Raw genomic sequence first — 20883 nt, forward strand, 5'->3', positions numbered from 1 at the left:
CAATGAATGGCACAAATGGTAAGGGATGACAACTGCAGCTTTATGGTGTGTTGTGGCAAAAGCTACAAGTCTGTTAGCACTGCCAGTGATACGGTTGCCGTGTCGCCGTTAGGGTTACCCAAGTGTTCCACAACTATTCTGCCAACGTCATCGATGAGGGGATTAAAATGTGCATTGTCTGTGTATATAACAAAGAGTGATGCAAATACATATGATTGTTGTTACGTCACTGTCACAGAGGTGCAACAAAAAAAGTGTTGTACATCAGCTTGACGCTCTCTCACTGCTAGTGTGAATGTTACATTAGGATTTTAGCTGAGATTGGGGTTTTTGTCTTGTTTTCAAATTACAAAATGATCTGTCCAGGACGATTAAAACAATAACATGGATATATATACTATACAATAGAAACCCATTCCTCTGACCTGTGGAACTGAGTTATCAGCTTTGGTTTCAACCTAAATCCTGCATTCAGTGACGGTTTGAAAGCAAACCTGTTTCCAATTAGATGAAACTGCTGTAATTGTGGCATTTCACAGTTTAACAGGATTGACCTCTCACAGCTTTCACATGTTTCTCCCTCCAGATGAGCTATTATGGGTAAAGTGCAGCTGTTTTTGCGTTTTTCGACCCAAAGCCTTCCGATCTTTGTACAACAGCTCAGGTGTGTCAACACAACCCGAGGCCCTGCTCTGAGAAGACATGCTTAAGACTAGTAAGACCAGGAGGAAGATGGATTGTCCTCAGGCCTGATGAGTGAATACCCTAGGGTAAACATTTGTTCAGTGCTGTAAGAGCCTCAAACTGCACATCCAACTGATGCCTGGCCTTTGAAGAGTCCAAGTAAGAACAACATTTGTGTTGTCATAAACTTCCAGACTGTCATTTCTAATTATGATTGGTGTCTATAAACCATCAGTTAGTCATACAACTTTCAGAGAGAAGAATGAATCTACATAGATATGTTACGGCTGTGGTGACATTCCCCAGGTTAGTGCACACAACTCCAGTGGATTAAAGAAGAGTCTATAGAGGCACTGAAATGTGTCAAAGTTTAGTCCAATCAAAAGCTGCTTGAAAGTGAAATATTTTAACAGTCTTAACTGTCCTTTAATTAGATGTATTATTGGGTTAGTATGAGAATTGTCAATGTTCATGTTTTAGTTCTGGGCTGGAGCCTATCCCAGCTGTCATCAGGCGAGAAGCAGGATACACCCTGGACAGGTCTCCAGTCTATCTCAGGACTAACACAGAGAGACAGACAACCATTCACACTCACACCTACAGCCAGTTTAGAATCACCAATGAACCTAACGAGCAAGGCCGATGGATTCGAACCCAGAACCTTCTTGCTGTGAGTCATCTGTGCTAACCACCACACCACTGTGCTGCCCGTACTTCTGTTTTTGAATTACTTAATTATTATCAATAAATATTATTCATTTATCTTGTCATCAAATCCCTCCAACCAACCAGAGTAGTTGCTGTTCTACACCAAACCAGGCTCTGCGCTTCCAAAAAACAAAATTCTTCTTCAATGCGCAATTAAGGCACCAACGTTTTGTTATCATAACCTCAACCCAAATCATAGTTTGGGAAATTAGGACGTGATATCAGCAGTAGTAACGCCGTGGGAAGCAAGCAGATTCTGAAGTGCATCATAGGAAATTATCTTATTCCATGCAAGGCGTTATCACTCGTTTTAGCATCAAAACTGCCATTCCCTTTCAAAAGACAAGTAGAAACTTGTCTTTTGAAATGGAAATTGCGCTTCAACTCCCTGCCACATGCTTCTTTCTACAGTTATTTGAATTTACTGTCGATGCTTAGTTATAAACCCAACAGGTCAGATTTTGATAAGAATAATCCAAACTTGACTATCCAGATTAATTTAAAACAGTTAATGTGAATTAATGCGAGTTAACTAAAACATGTGATTATTCACGATTAAATACATTTATCTATCGACAGCACTATCAGTATATATTGATAACAATAACAATAGGACAACTGTGAGGGAAGACAATACACATTTCTATCCACTTCCATCCAAACCTGACATATCTCAGGTAGTTGGCCTTACACATTATGCAGACCTGTTAGACAAAACATACACAAAACTAAAAATAGTTTAAAAAATACCAGGGAGAAGATGTTATAGTTGTGGGTGACTAAATGCCAGATTGACTGTGCTTAAGGCTTAATGCCATGTTAAATTCACTCGACTGCAGTAAAAAAAAACAACAACTACTACTCTTGTCTCGGCTCTCTTTCTTCTTCTTTTCCTTCTTAAGAGTCTCTGGAGTCCTGACATACAACTCGACCCCCTACTACTGTGAGCTTGTAATGTCAGTGATCGAGGAATTTAAGCTCATTCTCCTGCTGAACTCAATGGAGGCTGATCTGGATAAGAGGATCAGACTAATGCCTGAAATGTAAATGTAAATGTTCTGTAAATACTTGAAAGGCCTTGTTGAGGCCCATTATCCTTTTGTTCAGTCCAACATCTGCCTCAAGCGTCTCCACATTCACCTGCTTCGATACCCTCCACCAGCCGATGAATGGGACAGAAAAGGAGGACTTTGACTGACCCGCGTCCTCCGTGCAGGCCTTTTATCGATGGCCTTTTTTTCTGCTTCACTTTTTAAAGTTTCGCATTCAGCCAGTTGAGAGACGAGGGCCATCGAACATCGAGGATCGAAGAGAGACCACACACCCACAGGCAGCTGAGGAGTGGAGAAAACAGGGAGAAAAGTGGAGGACAAATCAAATGGCTCTCCACCAGCTACGCTGCAGGGGCTTTCCTTGTTTTTTGCAGGAACGGGCCCCGGTGTGAGTGGCCCCTCTTTCAGAGGCACCGTAGGCCACCCGGATCTGCCCCGTCATCCATTACAGCGTCCAGAACGGTGGCGAGCACAGAAGAGGAGATGCAGGGGGTAGGAGGGTGATGGAGATGGCAGGGCGCCAGGCAAGAGACACCAGCAGAGACAAGATGGTTGACTAACCAAAAACAACCCACCCTTGACACCCCCTCATCACTCACCCGCCCAAAAACGAGAGGGGAGACAAATGAGTAAGAGAAGGATTAAAAAACATTGAGGGAGGAAGGAAAGGGGGGGACAGTAGAAAGATGAAGGCATGAGGCTGTGAGAGGGGAGAAAAGCAGGACAACATGGTGATGGAAGATCTGCAGAGCCACAGAGGAGTTGTGAAAGGAGAAGAGAAAATGAGAGATTAAGAGACGAGGAAAGAAAAGGGGAAGGCGCTGGGCAGAAGAAAAAAATGCTAAAGAAGAAAGAAAAAAAATCTGGCCCTGAGGAAATACACTGTAAAAAATGAATGTGTCTGCTGAGCCCAAAAATATTCTAAACAACTTAAAATCACACATGAGGAGTCTGACAAAGATGTCAGTGATGTTTAATGAGCTATTTATCAGACTAACACAGAGTTAATGGAATTGTCTTTTAAGCATTAAAGTAGGGGAGTTTAAAGAGTGAAATTCAAATGGTGGTAGAGCAGGACAAAAAGGCTGCAGATGAAGTGGACCAAGTCAAAATGATCTTGCTACATAAAAAATAAGAAATTTTGTGAAAAAAATATAAAACAAAAACAGTCCTCATCCCATTCCGCATGCAAGGTAAGGTTTGGCACTCATTTTTATATCCCTTCTGTTGTCAACATAAATTGAAACGCTAACCACTTAGCTAACCACTTAGCTAAGCTTACACGTTTGACCGCACATGTATGGGGAGATCTCTGACTGTCAAAAGCCATAGTGAGGATAGATGACAGACTAACATCTAAAACATTTCTTTTGAACGGCATGCAATCTACCTTTGTAATCTACTGGTCGATCGCCGTAATGAACACCCCTGTTTTAGACTGTTACACAGTTAAATTTTTTGAATAAAGTATTGCTTTCTTGATTTTCTGCAATGGAATGAAGCTTCTGGAAACTAAAATAACTGAGGCAATTTGACCAAGTTTAGACCATGTTTAGATAATGCTTAACTGCCAGCTGTCACACCAACAATCTCATGTTGCTGCCAGCAAAAAAACTGGACAACTTCTTCAAAGCTCAGTGTGTCAACACTAAGCTTTGAGGTGATTTGAATTATTGGCACTCATGACACGAACAACAGGCATTTTTCATAGATAATGAAACCTAAAATGAACCCTTGAATGAAAAGGAGTTATTATGTACTTGTATCAGTGATGTATTCATGTGCAGGGAGAGCCAGGAGGACTCTAGCACTGTATGGGACTATGGAGGCATTTCCTGCACATGTAACCGGTCAAATTTAATTACTTCCTGTCTTGAAGAACTACGAGAAATTTGACAAATAAGACTGCCTGGAAGCCAGAAGTCACTTGAACACAACACAGTATCCATTTCTCCTAATACAAAAGAGTAAGAAACTGTGTAAAAAAAAAAAATAATAATAATAATGATAATAATAATAAAAAGTGACTTCCTATTAAGCTATGACTAGTGGCTAATGACCTTGCATCAAACCAAGGGCTAAATTATCTTAGAATCACATGAATAATTATACACTTTTCATATACTATCAATGGATAGACCGATTACGTATTTTTTTATTTTCTTCTTTATATTGTAATAGGCTGAATTTGCGACAAACCAACTCATGAGGGTGGATATTTTTTACAGTGCACAAAAGATAAAGCAGGCCTGAGAACAACGATGGGGGACACATAGTGAAATGCGGGGTGGAGGGTGTAACTAGGCCGGGGGTGTTAACGAAGACTAATGAAGGAAGGAGTGCTGCTTAACCTGCACTCTATCGCTCTGTGAGGCCTCCAACCTCGAGGTGCTGGAGGAGGAATGTGTGTATGTGTGTGTGATTCTTTATACCCCCCCCAAACCTACACACTGCGCTCCCACACTCCTGCTCCAGCTTCACAGTGTGACAGCGTCCTCTCCTCCTCACCACCACCGCCACTGGGACAAATCGCAGTGCCATCATGCGTCACGCTTAAATGCCTCCTCCCTTGAAACCACCCCTCACCCTCGTCTTTTATGCGTTGCTCCGCACCCCACCCCACCCCCTCCTCAATCTACCCCTTTACACCTCCCGTCTTTCTGTAGTTGCCCCCTTTCCTACTGTTACAAAACAAATCTCCCCTCTGACAGCATAATTCACCGGGCCGGGCCCGAGGAGACAGCACGGGACTGACGGGCCTCCTCGGCTGACCTCTGCCGCGGACCTGGCTGCTTGTTTCCCCACGTAACCCCGGCCTCCATTCAGCTGAGGGCCAAAGGGAAGAAAAAGAGGGGCAACTTGGGAGGATTCAAACCGGTGGCCCCTGTCTATGCCTGAGTGAATGCCGTTGAGCCTAATACCCACTAATCTGGTCATCAAATACCCCCGCTGCCACGACTCGAAATCTGCCTCTTTTTTTTTTTTTTCTTTACCAGTGGGACAGCAAGGGATGTCTGCCCAGTTGAAGCGGCTTTAGATGGAGATGGAGGGATAAAATGAAGGAAAGAAAAAGGACGGAGGGAGAGAATGTGGTGAGAAACGGGGGAAATTAAAGACATGAATGTCAAGGAGGGGAAAGGCTTAAGACAAAGAAGAGGTCATTTAAGGTGACCACGGTTCTGTCTGTATCCTTCCTCAAAGAATGAACAGAATTTGAATGGGCTTTCACACAATATCTAGTTCTGAAGTTGAACAGCAGATATCAACAAAATATGTTTGAAGCACTAATACTGCGAAGCTGACATGAATTCTTGCACTGATGACTGGGTTTAGACAACAGTTAAAACTCTATCTTATTTTGCTCACTTAGAAAAGGGTTTTCAAGTCTAATATTGCCACTGATGTTGAAGACCAGTATTACTCCCAGCTTCCGTTTGTTTAATGCCAGGACGCTGAGCATATGTGGTGAGGGATGTTGTCTATGGCTGTTAGTGTAGTGTTTTACACGTTTAGTTACACCCAGTACTGACTGGATACACACACATCCAGGTAAATTAAGAAGTAATCATTAGATGCAAAACATTTACAATTTAAGATATGGAGCTGAAGTGGAAGGATGGAGTGGTATTCAAATAAATAAATAAAGATAATACTTTAAAAGGCATCTCATATTATATTTAATATTATATAATTGTCAGTGAAATTATTCAGACAAAATCAAATATTATTTCCTTCGTATCTCCAACAAGCAGCTGTTTGTGAATTTTAACACTTACATTCACAGGCGTTAAAAGAAGAATACAAAAGAAGGAAGGATAAGCAAATAAACGTGTGCGCCAGATATAATGAAATTCCCTTCCAGGAGTTTCTCAGATATTGCATTCACAAGAAAGGGGTGGACATCCTGAAAAGATAATATAATGATAGAACAATAGTCAAGTGCTGACTTTATCTGTTCAAATGGGTACATTCAACGGAGACTGTGTCTAGAGGAGCTACTCTGATCAATCTGCCATTATTAGTTTGTTTCAGATATACTGGGTTTTTTTTGCGGTAATACGTTGCAGAACAATTAATGAAGAATCTCATGTAATGTTGGAAAGGGGTTGATTCATCTGTGTAGTCATTTTAAAAGGTGGCAGGTGTTTCTGTTGATTTATCCATCTCATAAACATCATTCAGAGCAGGCTAAACTAATAGAAACGCCTGTGAACATACATTTGCCATTTTTGCCTTTTGGTTTACCTCTAGATATCCTTTCACATAGAACGAGGACTGTGGATACTGTTCCGCTGACTCCGCACAGGGACCTCTATGCAACCAGTATCAACAGGAGGAGCAGTTACATTGACCATTAACTCTTTCACTGTGTGAGGGTTTGTTCCGGACAGAAAAATGTCAGACAATAAAACAGCATTCAGCTCGGCCCAAGGTGGGCATCCATCTAAGTGCGTGACGGGCATCCCATCCGCCACCGCCCCCTACGTGTTTGACTGACAGACTGCCTGACTGTGACGGCCATCTGTCAGCAGACTCCCTGTTAGACAACAAGAAGCTTGGAGACTCCCCGAGCCCAGACGGAGTGCAGGGCACGGCTGGCACTGCCCATTCACAAATATCTTTTGGGAGGACAGATGGTACGGAGTTTTCTCCTTGTGCGTCTTTTCTTCCACCGTGCACCACTCCTGCGCTGCCCCCTCAGTGAGCTGGCACCTCCTTTGTGCCCCAACATTTTTCAAAGCTTCATTTAAAAACAGCCAAAATGAAAAGGGAGGAGGCGCGAGGGAGCCCGAAGGCTTTCTGCAGGTACTGTTCAGCACAGACCCAGGCTCACTGGCCCGGGCACAAAAGGTTTCACATCTCTTCAGCTAAAACTGGCTGCTACCAGCTTCACCCACTAATCTTTGTTTCATGTCTCACCCCCCAAAAAGATTCAACGAAGCAGATCAGTGTCCTCTCTGGCACACTGCAACTGCACCGTACGGCTGGATGGGCAAACCAAAGGATAAGAGTTGGAAAACCCTTCCAGCGTTCAGGCTTATGGTGACAAATCCTAATTTATCTCCACTGACTTCTTAAAGCTTTTCAACCCTCCAGTGGGTTGGTTATTACAAACCATCACTGTGGGCTCAGGAACGCTCCAAAACCACAGGAGGAACCACATTTTAGGCTAAACTCTCTTTTTTTGCTATATTAAGGGGCCATAAATGTATTTTAGGCTTTGAATATTTATCTTTCAGCAGCATTGTGTACTTTTAAGTGTTAAAAAACATGCAGGATATGATGTACCTGAGATGTTGTCTGAATTTAAAGCTTCTTAAAAGCAAAACCAATAAGAAGGAATAGACGGAATACACTGTACATATGTGCTATGGCTATACTTAAACCTAATCTGGTCACAGTTCATATATTTGGTGCTGCAGCTATGTTTACAAGGCATTTCTAGGAGACAAGGTCAACCGGGGACACAAAGTCATCACAACTTGGTTACCAACATTTGGTTACATGTCAGCTGATTTGTCCTTGCTGGTTCAGCCTTAATCCACTGACTGGCAACAGAGTAGATGTATTCCCATTCAAGCATCTATGCGACTTTTCCATTTGTATGTAAAATTCTTTGAGATGTCATTTTGGCAAATACAGCATGCAACCAAGTGCAATGGACATCTTAGAAAATTAACAGATCATATACCTTAAACATGCAATGAAGCTTCTGCTGCACTGGCGAGATGATAAACAGTTCATTTAAGTGTTTACTGACCATCAACAGCTATGTTAAAGTTAGCCCCATTGTGACTGTCCTCAGTACGCAAGACGATTCATTGTCACCACGAAGGTACAACGTTCACCGGCTTTCCAACTCTGAACTAAACCAGCTAATTCCTAATGTTACCAGCAACCAGCAAGACATTATTATAACAAAATTTGCATTTTTCCTTTTGAGTTGCATGTGAATCACTGCGTCACCACACCCTTAAAACACATTACCATTAGACTGGCATATCATTATTAGTCATATTTGTGAAAGTTCTTCGGAAAGTACAACCCACCAAACTGTGACGTTTAAACAGTGCAACCCTCCATGTTTCTCTGTAAATGTAGGTAGAGTTTCTGCAAAGGTTCTCAGTCTTCAGGTGAAAGTTACTGCACTACAAATGTGTCTTAAGACAGCACAATGCAGCAAATTCTCACAAGTGAGAAAGTGCAACCTTTAAATGTGTTTTTTTTACAGCAAAGCAATCAAATCGGTTACCACCGTAGTGGATAAAATTCTCCGTTAATGGTCAACCCAACTAACTGCTACAGCAAATCATCACATCTAACCTGTTGTCACTACATCTCAGATTAGAAACAGAAACTGAAAGGTTGCCACTACTGTACGTTGGAAAATCTTGGCATATGAGGATGAAGTGTGCAGCCAGAACAAGCTGACTGACTGACTGACTGGCCAAAATGGAAGTGTCATCATTAGTACATAAAGACATGCTGAGCATAGTTTTGCAGAAGGAGGACTGTTGGTTGGTAGGAAAGCCTCTGCTAATTTTGAAACCTGCATCCCTTCATTTTTGCGACAAGGCAGGTTGGAACAGACACAGCAGTCAGGACAGACACCACTTAAACCTGGAAGCTAGAGAGCTGATTTTACCTCCCATGGCTTCTGGCAACACACTAACAAGTCTCACAGACCACTCTAGACCTTCATATTCCAACAGGACCTTGGCACTTACGTGAGTCCAGACACTGATTTAACCTAATATTACTTATTTGATAAAAATATTTTTTTGTTGCTAAAATGATTTCTATTATAGTTGTACAGGGTTTATATACAGCTTATGGTTTTGCCTGTTTCTGAGAAGCATTATAGGATTACTACTGTTACTGCTGTCACATATGGAGTCTCTGACACTCTTAATAAGCCAGTCAGACTACCGTGTCCAAACTTCTCTTTTCATGCTTGACAGCTCCGGTTTGGAGCTGATATTTGACGCTCTGCGCCTAACAACGTTATAATCTGCGATCCCACGGACTCAGAGTGATTATCAACAGAGTACACACGGACATCTCAGTCACAAGGAGAACAAAACGCTTCCATTGAAAAAAAAACAAACAAACTAACAAACAAACTAACTAAAAAAAGAACAGTTGTGTTTTGAATTTGTTTCCAAAGACGCACACGGAATTACGCACCATACGCACCAGGGTTTAATGAAATTAAACATTTGTAATTCCTACAGTACTGACGGCAAACGGACAAGCAGACATCCTTGATTTTTTTTATATTTTTTTTTCAGACAAAGCAGCTCACTTCCCAGCTCACCTGCACCAGCTGCGCAATCGCCGTAAAGTTGGCGCAGCAAGTTTAAAACCACCATAGTCATAATAAATATTTGTTAGGGTTTATATGACATGTGAGGACAAAACATGAATGACAGTGCGTCGTCTTACCTTGTTGGCAGATGATGATGAAGTGCGCAGCCAGTAGAAACCAGCAGCATTTAGTCTCCATGTTGTGGGGAAAGACGCTCGTAAATGCGGTAAATAAACAAACCAGGCAGTGATTGTTTTTTTGCGGGGAACAGGTCCCGGTCAGCCCGCTGCCCTCACAGCATCATGCTACCCTGCTCCTGCCTGTTGTGGTCTAGTGTGTATGTGTGGTACAGATCCCGGGTCCCGGTGCGCCTCTCCGCTCCGCTCCGTCCGCTCTCCTCCACTTCGACTGACTGAAGAAGCGCCGGGAGACTGAAGCGGTGCGCCGCCCACAGCCCGCAGAGACACCGGCCCCACTTCCTCCACACGACGTCCAACTGGTGACACTGACGCTGACCATGCAAGGTGGGACTGTCATGATTAATATCGTGTATATAGTCATTAATAATTTATCTTTTGCTTGTGTCAAAACAGCCTTTAAAAATGAAAACACGGTAAAGGAGAAAGAATAAATAAAAATGAAGAAGAGGAAATAAATAACTAGATGGAACAGATGAAAAGGGAAAAATAAAATAGGGAAAGGGTCACTGGCAGAAAAACAGGACAAGGATTTTTTTTTTTTTAGAAGTGAGGAGAGGACATGGGAAGAAGGAAAATGACTGGAGAAAATACAGGAGAAAATTGAGGTCACGAGTCCAGATGCCCCGGCAGAACCCCTCCCACCTATGGCCCACAGCTACCAAAACAAGTTGTACATTTTTGCTGTGGAGAGGGGAGCTGGCTGATTTAATGGAAATTTATTAAGGAATATGCATCACCGTAATGTGGGTAATCCAACTGTGGCTTGCATTTTTGAGAATATAAACCATGCTGTTGTTAAAAAATGAAGGGAATAAAGAATCGAGCAGTCGAGAAGAAACAGAGGGGCGAGAGAACAGACGTGGAGATGGAATGATGACTGGCCCAGATTTAGGGGCAGGGGGGGCTACCGTGGTGGTCTGGATTGTTCTCTGGCCCCCCAACCCACCCACATCAGAGGTCTGTCTCAGGCCACACACAAGTGCACGCCAGACAGAAGCGTTCTGTCTGACATTTGACTGGCTGATGGGTGAATATAAAACCGCCCACTGAATGGCTGATCAGGTCCAATAAGTGGATCCTGTTGGTCAAAGTGAAGTGGGGTTAGTGATGCCGCAACGTTTAATTGTGATCCAGTAACTCGCCCTCTGATCTCAAATGAATCCATCTTGCCTATCTATCGTGTCTGGTTGGTTCAACAAAAGTCCTGCAAGGAACCAACTGCAGCTATGAGCATGTTTTAACGCAAAGTGACTGGTCATTCATGGGTACATTTTCTATTGAACTAATCAGGACTTTCCCCACGTGATTTCAAGAAGCTACAGGTCACTGATCCTCTGCTGCTCCCCTATTACTGCTATTATCAACACAAGACTTTGCGTTGGGTTTGATCTACCCACCTCAACTGTCAAGCATGTTTGCTGGTAAAAGGAGAGATGGCTAATCTAGGCGTGTCAGATATACTCTGTCAAGACATGTCTTTTGTGTGGGTAGTTTTAGTTTGCCTCACGTGGAGGGTTTTCTGTGACTGTGTGCATAGTCTTTGTAGAGCTGCTGCACACACATTCCCTTTTTTATTCCTATTTACACATGACTTAAATGTTTGGAAGAGTAGTAATAAAGTTTTGAGAAAATATTCCCTTCATCTACCAGTTCTAAATCACATAATCACAATCATTTCATAAGAAGAGGTAAAAAAAATTTTATTCCAAATTTGAATTTGAAAACAGTGTGTATGTATCATTTGAAAATTAAAGTGGAAAAGCGGAGTCAACCTTTGGTTAAATCAGATGCAGGAACAGTGGAGAGCATTAAGTCAGTTTTCAAAATAAAGCAACTCGTGCAAACTCCCAATCATGTTGTGTTATTGTTGCAAAAGACCATACTGTGGTAATGAACAAATGATAAAAATATGACAATGAATGTATGTTTCACAACCAAAACATGTTCTCATCTGGACTTAATTGTATGCAATACCCCACTGTGTGATAAATGAAAGGATTATCTATATGGGCATGGTTAGTATCTGTAATATTCATCATGTCCATAGTGTATATTCAACCCTCGTCACTTTTACAATGTGTATTTGCTCACTTACTTACCTCCGGTTCTTATACCTTTCATGTATTCTCTATTTTATATTATTCGATTCAATAAAACGTATTGAGTCATTTTTGCTTATCACCATTTTACTTTCATTCGTTTGTTTTTAAATATCATATTTCATGAGTTAACACAACACTTGGGCGCTTTCTTATAATCTGACACTTTTGTAAAAAAGGTAATAATATTAAGTTTAATTCACATTAAAGTAAAATCAAACATGTCACCCCTCAGATGCAGTTATTAGGTTATTATTCTAGTTTCAAGGTGACTGGTCTTGAAGCCAGACTTTTGTCAGTTTAGCAAAAAATGGGTTGAAGTCAAATTAAAACAGTTACCTAAAAACAACCCCAAGATTAAATTATCCTGTTTTTCCTCTGTAAGATTTTACCATTCACTAGAAAAAACAACAACAACAAAAAAACACACACTACATTCACCTTTTATTGAGGTGCTGCTTTGTTGAAGCACATTCAAGTTCATCGTGACATTCAAATCACATACTGAATGAAAACTATGACTATATAAATAGTGTGTCTTCGCTGAGAACATATATTTTTTTAAACAATCACGTGTTGCAAGTCTTCAATCAGACTTCTCTTCAAGTGATGCTTAGCAGCGCTCACTAACTCTCGGCCCACGGCCAGCAGGGAGCCATTAACACAACATAAAAAGTAATTGAGTGAAAAGGCAGAAGGAGTGTTTTATTTTGCTTTCCAAGTGTGAGTTGTGCGGTTCACAGGGCAGCTGACCTTCTGACTCCAGAGAGACACTTCCACCTAGAGCTGAAACAGAGACCAAAACATCAGCAGTGACCCAGAAATCCCAATTCACTTTGAGAATGCGGAACAAGTGTGTATGTGTGTGTGTGTGTAGTCCATTTTTATGTGCTTAGGAATTAAAAAAAAAATGTATTCTTTGCAAATTTGCAGCAAGAGAAGTTAACAGCAGTTTAAACCATTTACAACCTCATGTTCTTTGTTTTCTCCTGAGTCAGACAAGAGGATGGAAAGCAGTTTCAACAGCATCGGGATAATTATGTCCAGACTGTCTTCATCTGAGCTTAGCACAAACACTGTGGGCATGCAGATGTAACAGAACTAAGGCCAGAAACACATCAACAATAACAGAACAGTTGACAAGAGTTCTAAACACATCAGAGAAAAGCACTTTAAAATCTCTCCAGAGCCCAGCATGAAGGCAAGCTGTTATGTTCTTTCATTTAAAAGGTGTAGAGTACTGGAAACCAGTTCTGTTAAGGTTCGTGTGATTGTAAGGAATATCAGAGGGTAAGTATTTATTTTACTGTGCTCTGTAGTAACTAGATTTGAATGTGAGCAGCTGTGTGTGGTAGTTTGAAGCCTTTAATGGTACATCTTCACAGATGAATATTGTCAGATCAACATTCTTCTTGTCTGTAAGGAAAGGATTCAGTGAATAAGAAATTAAATTTGTCACTTGTGATACAGTCTAATTTACTGTAATAAACAGTGTTTAGCTGCTGAAGTAACAATGCCAATAACAATGAATGAGCAATAGTTTTACAAGAAAGAAATAATCCTAATTTAATTTGTTTATGAATGGTTTTTAGTCCACAACCTAATCAGGCCCCTCTTTAGGAGTCACAAGACAAATCAGAGTCGTCTCTGGGTCATAAATTGATTCATGTGAAAAGAAGAGAAGAAAAGCTATTTAAACATCAGAAAGAATTACACAAATAAGACAATATCATAATCTGTGAAGGGAAATCAGGTTATCTGTAACAAATGGCCCCAGCTAAACCAATTGTTTAATCTTTAATAAGACATTTTACTGTATCTGTTCATAATACGTGTTTTACGTAAGATCAAAAACAGAAACATTAGTCCATTTCTTTGTGCTTCGTTCCAGTTGTTGTTGAAGGCATCTTTTTTTTTTCACCACAAGAAAACACACGCACATCAGAGAAGCAAGTTGTCAGCTGTTAAAAATCCTGAGAACTGGGATCTCCATTCCAGACATGTTGTTAACGTTTGCTCTGTGGCCACATAACAAGTTAATCTGAGCGTGGCCAACAGTCTCCAGCAAATTCAATAAGAGACCTACATGCTGCCTCTGATAGATTCTCACAAAATCAACTTTCAAAACTGATGGCTTCCTGGATAATCAGTCCAACCGAACGGGTGAACATTTTACAGCACCTAGCCTACATATGGCTACTAACTTCACCCACCTTCACCTGCTGTTTGTGAGTACTTTCAGCAGCGCTTCAATAACCCTCTCAGATAGTTACAGATGATGCAACATCTCTGTGTTGTTTCCTCACGGGCCAAGGCACCACAAACATTTAAGTAAACTTTCCCTCAGCTCAGTTTCAACCACTGGCTCAGATTTTTAAACTCACAATAAACGACCACAACGCCCCCTCCTTTATCACAGCGAATATATTTGCATAATTTACTCTGGATTATCTTTAATTTATGCAGAAACTGCTTTCCACTTGTTAGGTTGAATGTTTCCAAGGGGGCTAATAAAATTAGTTGTACTCCCACAGAGCGCCCATTCAGGGATTTTTGGGAGCTTTCGAACAGTTTTCAATGACTTTCCTACAAACCGGACTCAGGCGGAGAGTGATCTTTCCCTTCAACATGAGCCTGTGACCTAAAATGATCTCTCAAGGGAAACTAACATGCCAGATAATGAGAATGATTTTTTTTTTTTCTCCTCCTTTCACCTTTTTCCTCTGTGACTCATTCAACAGAGCCCTTTCTCACGGTGCCCATCCCACACGATCAATCAGCAGGCAATATTTCCAGGTCAAAACAAGCTGCTGTGAAAAGGCAGAAACATTTTCAGAGTATCTGACTGTTCTGCTCTGATGACTGATCCTGCAGTGAGAAGATGGTGAAAGAGCTACTGATTAAGGCACAGGAACTGAATGTAATGGCAGATCATTTTCAGCAGAAGTATTACAGGTTTGGATCCTGCTTGAAAGTGCATTTTGTCCTATAAGAAAATGTTAATTCCATAGTGAAAAGTCGAACAGCTGCAGTTTAGAACTAAAAGCAACCTTCAGCGACTTGATAAGGTTTTAAAGTGATTTGAGATTCTAAATATACAGCTATACCATATACCAATATTTCAGCTGAAACAAAGCAGTAGAGATGACAAGTAGAGGCTGAAACCTGTGCTCAAATACCAAAAAGTGCAAATGCCACCCATGGCTAATAAATGCTGCCTTCAAAAAAATGTTTGTCTCCAGTAAACCCATTCAAAACATATCATCTTTTGAAACACTACAGTTTTGAACTTACAGGCCCTCTAATTCATTTTGTATTTTTTCTCCTGAAGCAACCCTGTCCTTAACCTTTAGAGCTTCTGTTCTCCTACAGCTTAGTCCACGCACTGGTGAGCTCAGGATGAGTTCTGAGGTGGATGAGCTCAGAACCCTTTCCACGGCCCCTTTCGTGACCTCCAGCCAAGTGGAGGTTGACATATAATGTTCCAAGTCTACTATAAAGAGAAGACTTCATGAGAGCAAATACAGAGGGTTCATTACAAGGTGCAAACCACTCATAAGCCTCACATCTAAAAAGGCCAGAGTCGTTCTGGCACAGTCTTTACACAGATGAAACTACGACCTACCTGTACCAGTAGAAGACAAACGTATGGGGAAGGCTTGAAATGGCTTATGATCTGAAGTATACAAAAGAAGACAAAAGCAGACATAAATATTCTGAAGTATTCTGGGATCCACTGTCTGCTCAGATTCAACAAAATTAAGCACAGTTGATTGGACAGAGGTTCAGTAAGTAGATGGGCAATCACATAAAATATGCAGTGGCTACTGTAAAGCAAACCAAGAGTTTTTGAAGCTAAAGAAGTGAAATAGTCTCCAGTGACCGAGTCGTCCACCTGATTCACTTGGCAAATTGAGAACACTCTTTAGTGATCTCCACAAGTTCCAAACTTCAGGCAGTCATTCCCTGTAAAGGACCCTTAACATAGGATAATATTGGTTACAGTTCCTAAATGTTTCTTGTGATGTTTTTGTGCAACCACAGGTGGCTCTGTGTAATCAGGACAAACTGCAAGTAAACAGAGTTGTGTCTTGTCCTAACCAAGATCCTAAACATTGGTTTCTACTTATTACTTTGGAATCCAGTAACAAATGACCTATTTTGTAAATTTAGGACTTGTTGGTCTTCAGATCTACAGACTGGATCTACAGACTGTTCATCTTGCTGTCAGCACTAAAGAAAGAAACAATGTTGGCGTGATTATCAGGTCCACTTTACAGTCACAGGAAGAGCTGCAGCAAATATCCTTTTCAGATGCAGCGAAAGGTCCCACCCTCAGATGATGTTACGTGGGAAAAAGCAGCAGCCATTGAAACAAACAGACAACAAAACATCTCCTGAGGGAAGGTTCCCAGCATGTTTTTCAGGACATCAAGATAAGCACATCAAGTTTTTTTGTGTTGTTGTGTTTTTAACCTTTATTTTTGCCCGACTTTGTGCTCCACCCGACTTCAGGTTAATTGGTCAGCACATTCACACATGGCTAATACTGAGAGGCAGTTATCGGTATATGAAAACTCCAGCGGCTGTGATTGATGGCTGATATATGGTATTCAACCTCCTGCATCAATCTGTGGAGTTGACAGTATGTAGATCATCTAATCTCAGTATTCTTGATTTCATCATCACGCCTTTCTTTGTCTTTCCATGTTATTTAGTTCTGTCAAAATGCAACATTATCATCACAAATATGTTTGAAGCAGTGGCGGGCTGTCAGGGACAGCAAAGCCTTCTCTGCTGGCCTAAACTTTATCAAAATCACTGATTTACATTTTAATATTTTCCCATTAATCTTATAAAATTATTCCCAACAGCCTATTCTTTTCATTTTATGGCTTAAAAAAAAATTTAAAAAACAAGAAGAAAGGAGAGCATACATGGATGGATGGATGGATTGAGAGAAAAAACTGAAAATACAGCAGAGTATAAAAACTATAGGAAATGAAGACAGAAAAGTGAAGGTTAAAATACAAAAATGAAGCAGTAGCAGTAGCACCTTAAACAGTTGGTGGAAAATGAATTGCTATCCTTTAACAGCAGAGCTGCAGTTGAATATGGAGAACCCCACCCCATCAATACATGGATTGAGGTAATGAGGTCACGTCACACAAAACAGGCCGGGTGTCATTATAAGCAAACCCTCATTCTGTACCACTCCCCACCCCTACCCGTCCTGCCACAGAAGTCAAGGGTCAGGCTCTGAGGCTGGTAACAGTGAGCAGGGAGGTTCAGACCCCTCTGGGGATCCTCGACCAGCCCACACAGCGTTTCAGTCCTGTCATTTGTCAAATGCACCGGTCAAGATTACATTGGAGCACTGACTGAGTGACAAACCACAGCTGCTCACATCAGAGTAGTTAGGCAAAAATGAAGGAACAGGAGAAGTCAGATCAGCTCAGCAGACACCTGTGCCGCTGTTCACTTCTGCTCATTCTAAGACTCTTGTATTGACAGGTGTTGTATTACTGCATTTAACCGGAACTCATGAGAAAAACGGGTCCTTAAACTTGCTGTTTAAGTGGTAACATCAGCTGGAAGTTGTGAGAACACCACTGTAAATATAACTCGAGAAACAACTTAAAAATTCAACATGCTAATGAGCAGGTATGGTAGTAAGTATATATTTGAGACATTACAAAATGACAAAGAAATACTCCGTACAATAGTGCTGTCAGATCCAAAAAACACACTTTGTTGTGTTCCATATCAGTAGTTTGAGGCTAAAACTTGTCTCTAATATATAAAATGATTTAAGTCACATCAGTAAGTCACACTGTTACACCTTTTCCATGAACACTCATTTCAGTTTATTTCAAAGAACACTAAAACAGCAACTATTCTTGTTTGCAGTTCAGGACTGCAGAGGCTTTTTGGGTGAGTGGTGAAACATCTTCAGGTAAACTCAAATAAGACCAGCTGCCTTTGCATTTGCTTTGATCTAGATATACTTCAACCTGGAGGACTGAGAATCTTCGACAGATTCTTTTTTTAATATTCAAACCTTGCGTTACAATCTGGTCTGGGCTATCCGATTGCAAGTGGCCAACTTTAGGTACGTGTGACTAGGCATTAACATGCGTCTCCAGATCCAATGCTCTGTATGCTAATAAACCCTGACATCATCTGGGGCACAGTAGAATATTGTAACAGTGGTTGTCTGTATAGGCGGTCTTTAATGTGACCAAACTACCAAAGGAATGCAGACACATCTGGACCCATGTGACCCAGACCACCTCCAAATGTGACCCAAGATCAGATCTCTCAAATCTCAGTGCATCCTGGGGGTGTTCACACCTGTATTTTACGTGATCAGATCACCCATCCCTTCGTCCCACATCTCCTCCCCCAAATATTCACCAAAGCCCCAAAAGAGTCATCTGCTGTTGTGAAGTGTTTTTTTGTTTTTGTTTTTTTTTTGTCTTCAGTAGGAACCATGACCTTCAGAGCCATTTGGTTGGGCCATGTTGTAGTATCTGTGTGTGATAAAACTTGTTTTAGAGAATAGAAACAACTAAAGTAAACCCCTAAAGCACAGATGGGACACACAGGCAGAATACTGAGCAAATACAAAAGTTTATTACCAGGCAACAAGAAACGATCTGTAAACGTAACATGATGCTTAATTAAGGACATCTGTGTTGTGGTGAATTAAAGAGTCCAGATAAACAGTCTGCATATGCATCCCTCTGTTAACTCTACTTGTTTACTTTCTGCCGAGTCCTTGTTGATTTAGGTGATGGGAACCGGCCGCTTCCCTTTCCCTCTGACTTTGATGTTTCGCTGCCATTGTTGCGATGCCTCTGAATCGCAGCCGGCTGGTTGTGTTCGGCCGGTTGGTTGGCAGCCATTGAAACTTTTCGAAGATTAACTGTTATTACCAGCGTCTTTGTGCTCTCCGCATACCAGCAGCGAAACAAAACGCTCCTCTCCAGCCTCTCCAGTCGAGGAGGCTTCAGAAAACAGCAGGTCTGATTCGCTTTTATCTGCACACTGACGAGAGTATAAGAGCACTAAGTGGTCTCTCAAATGACAACAAGTTCCCTTTTAGGAGAGAAGAGGTCTGATACGCTCTGTATTAGCCTGGACCACCATACACACATACACACAATGGAAAATCTTTCTATTTTGGGACAGATGAGGTCACAGATCACCTTAATAAAGAGGCAGGAATGTGTTGAGGTACTTCTGTGTTCACTCCAACTACACGATCTCTGACTCTCCTCGTACAGTCTCCAGCAGCACTAATGAGCTTTGCATTCAGCCGTTCATTCATGGAGTCCAGCTTGTGTGTGAAACACATGGTGAGTTGCGCTCTGCCAACACACGTGACCTCTGACCCCCACTGCACTCCACAACACGTCGTCGTGAATGTTGGGTTTAGTCCGTTTGTGCTGGAGGACACAAACTGCAGCAGCAGCTTGAAGTCATTTTGTCAGTTTACAAAGTTCATAAATCAGAGTTCATAAATCAGAGTTGGCACCCATGCTTTACCTGCTTTAACAGCAATAAAATCCAAGTACACGCAAGTGTTCCACAAAGTTTGAATCAGGAACTTTTACTGCGTCTCTAGGTCAGACCTGTGACACCAGTTTGATAACAGTTTCAGATGTTTTAGAGAGGGGCTATTAGATGTTCTCAAAAATATTGTTCAACTGCGTAAATATCAAAAGGGCATTCAAAATCAGATTCATTATTAACCATAAACTTACTTGGAGACCTCACATTTCTTACATCAGTTCAGATGTCCACAACTACACTGTAAAATCTAATAAACTTTATTTAAAATAAAAGTATGCAAACTCATTGCCTCAAAAAAATAAGTAAAGTAAATGTAACATGTGAATTAGAGCTAAGTTGTTTAAGTACTACTTGAATATATAGTACAACTAACATTCATTTTAACTTGACACAAATTGCACACTTCTTAAATCAACTATTAACTTCAGATTTAATTATACTCGCTCAATAGATCAGATTCACTTAACTGTATCAATTAAATGCACTTTGTTCTCATTAACTCCTAAATGGCCGACTAAATTTATGTAAATGGAGTCTTACACAAGTGAATATGTTTACCCATGTATGTATTTGACCGTCACTCAAAAAATATTGAGAAATAATTGTCAGAAATACACCTGCGACCTTATCACAGCCCACATGTGTTAACTTTAGTATTGATGTTTTCCTGAATTTGACGGTAAGTTGTTAAACTATTGCTTGAATAGCAGGAATCGTCTTTGTTATTAAAATTATTATAATTAATTAGTATGATTTGCTGGTACTTTGAGGTGACAGTGACATTTTAATATAAAATGGAACATTTACAGTCAGCACAAAATATCCAAGGAGTGTAAGTACAAATAGAATTTATTGAAATGTGAACTATAACATGTTACAGAACTTAAATACGAAAACGAAAAACACAAAACGATGACCATGTTTAAGACTATAAATCAATGGGATGAAGGGTGGGATCATAGGAATGAGGAAGAGCAGAGGTGCTAGGTGCATGTCCTCCTTCATCATGGTGACGAGCTTGATGCTTATGTCACTGCCATCTCAGAGGAGGATGAGGACGTTCAGTGCTGAAAAGAATGCTTTTCCACTGAAGTTCACACCAGCCAAACAACAGACACACACGTCCAGCCTGCAGAGGTTACTACTGAAGGTCTTTGTAGATCTCAAGGCCCCACGCTTGACATGACACCAACACTGTAACTATGGGGGAAAAATGAAAGCAGTGCTTCCCACACAATGTTAATACTGTGGAG

General features: G+C 41.0%; 1 protein-coding gene across 4 annotated transcripts in view; it reads right to left on the reverse strand.

Annotated features, from left to right (window-relative positions):
• The window catches only part of ptprz1a (protein tyrosine phosphatase receptor type Z1a), a 78304-nt gene extending 67090 nt beyond the window's left edge, over nt 1-11214 (reverse strand). Inside the window, exon 1 of one of the 4 annotated variants that reach the window (XM_084554774.1) lies at nt 9891-11214. In XM_084554774.1, the coding sequence (XP_084410900.1) occupies nt 9891-9951 (61 nt within the window). In that variant the 5' untranslated portion in view covers nt 9952-11214. The remainder of the gene's footprint in view (nt 1-9890) is intronic. The other 3 variants (XM_084554776.1, XM_084554775.1, XM_084554777.1) reach the window with 3 other exon arrangements.
• Between the last annotated feature and the right edge of the window lie 9669 nt (nt 11215-20883).

The sequence above is a fragment of the Chelon labrosus genome, assembly GCF_963514085.1.
Source record: "Chelon labrosus genome assembly, chromosome: 11".
Taxonomy (NCBI): domain Eukaryota; kingdom Metazoa; phylum Chordata; class Actinopteri; order Mugiliformes; family Mugilidae; genus Chelon; species Chelon labrosus.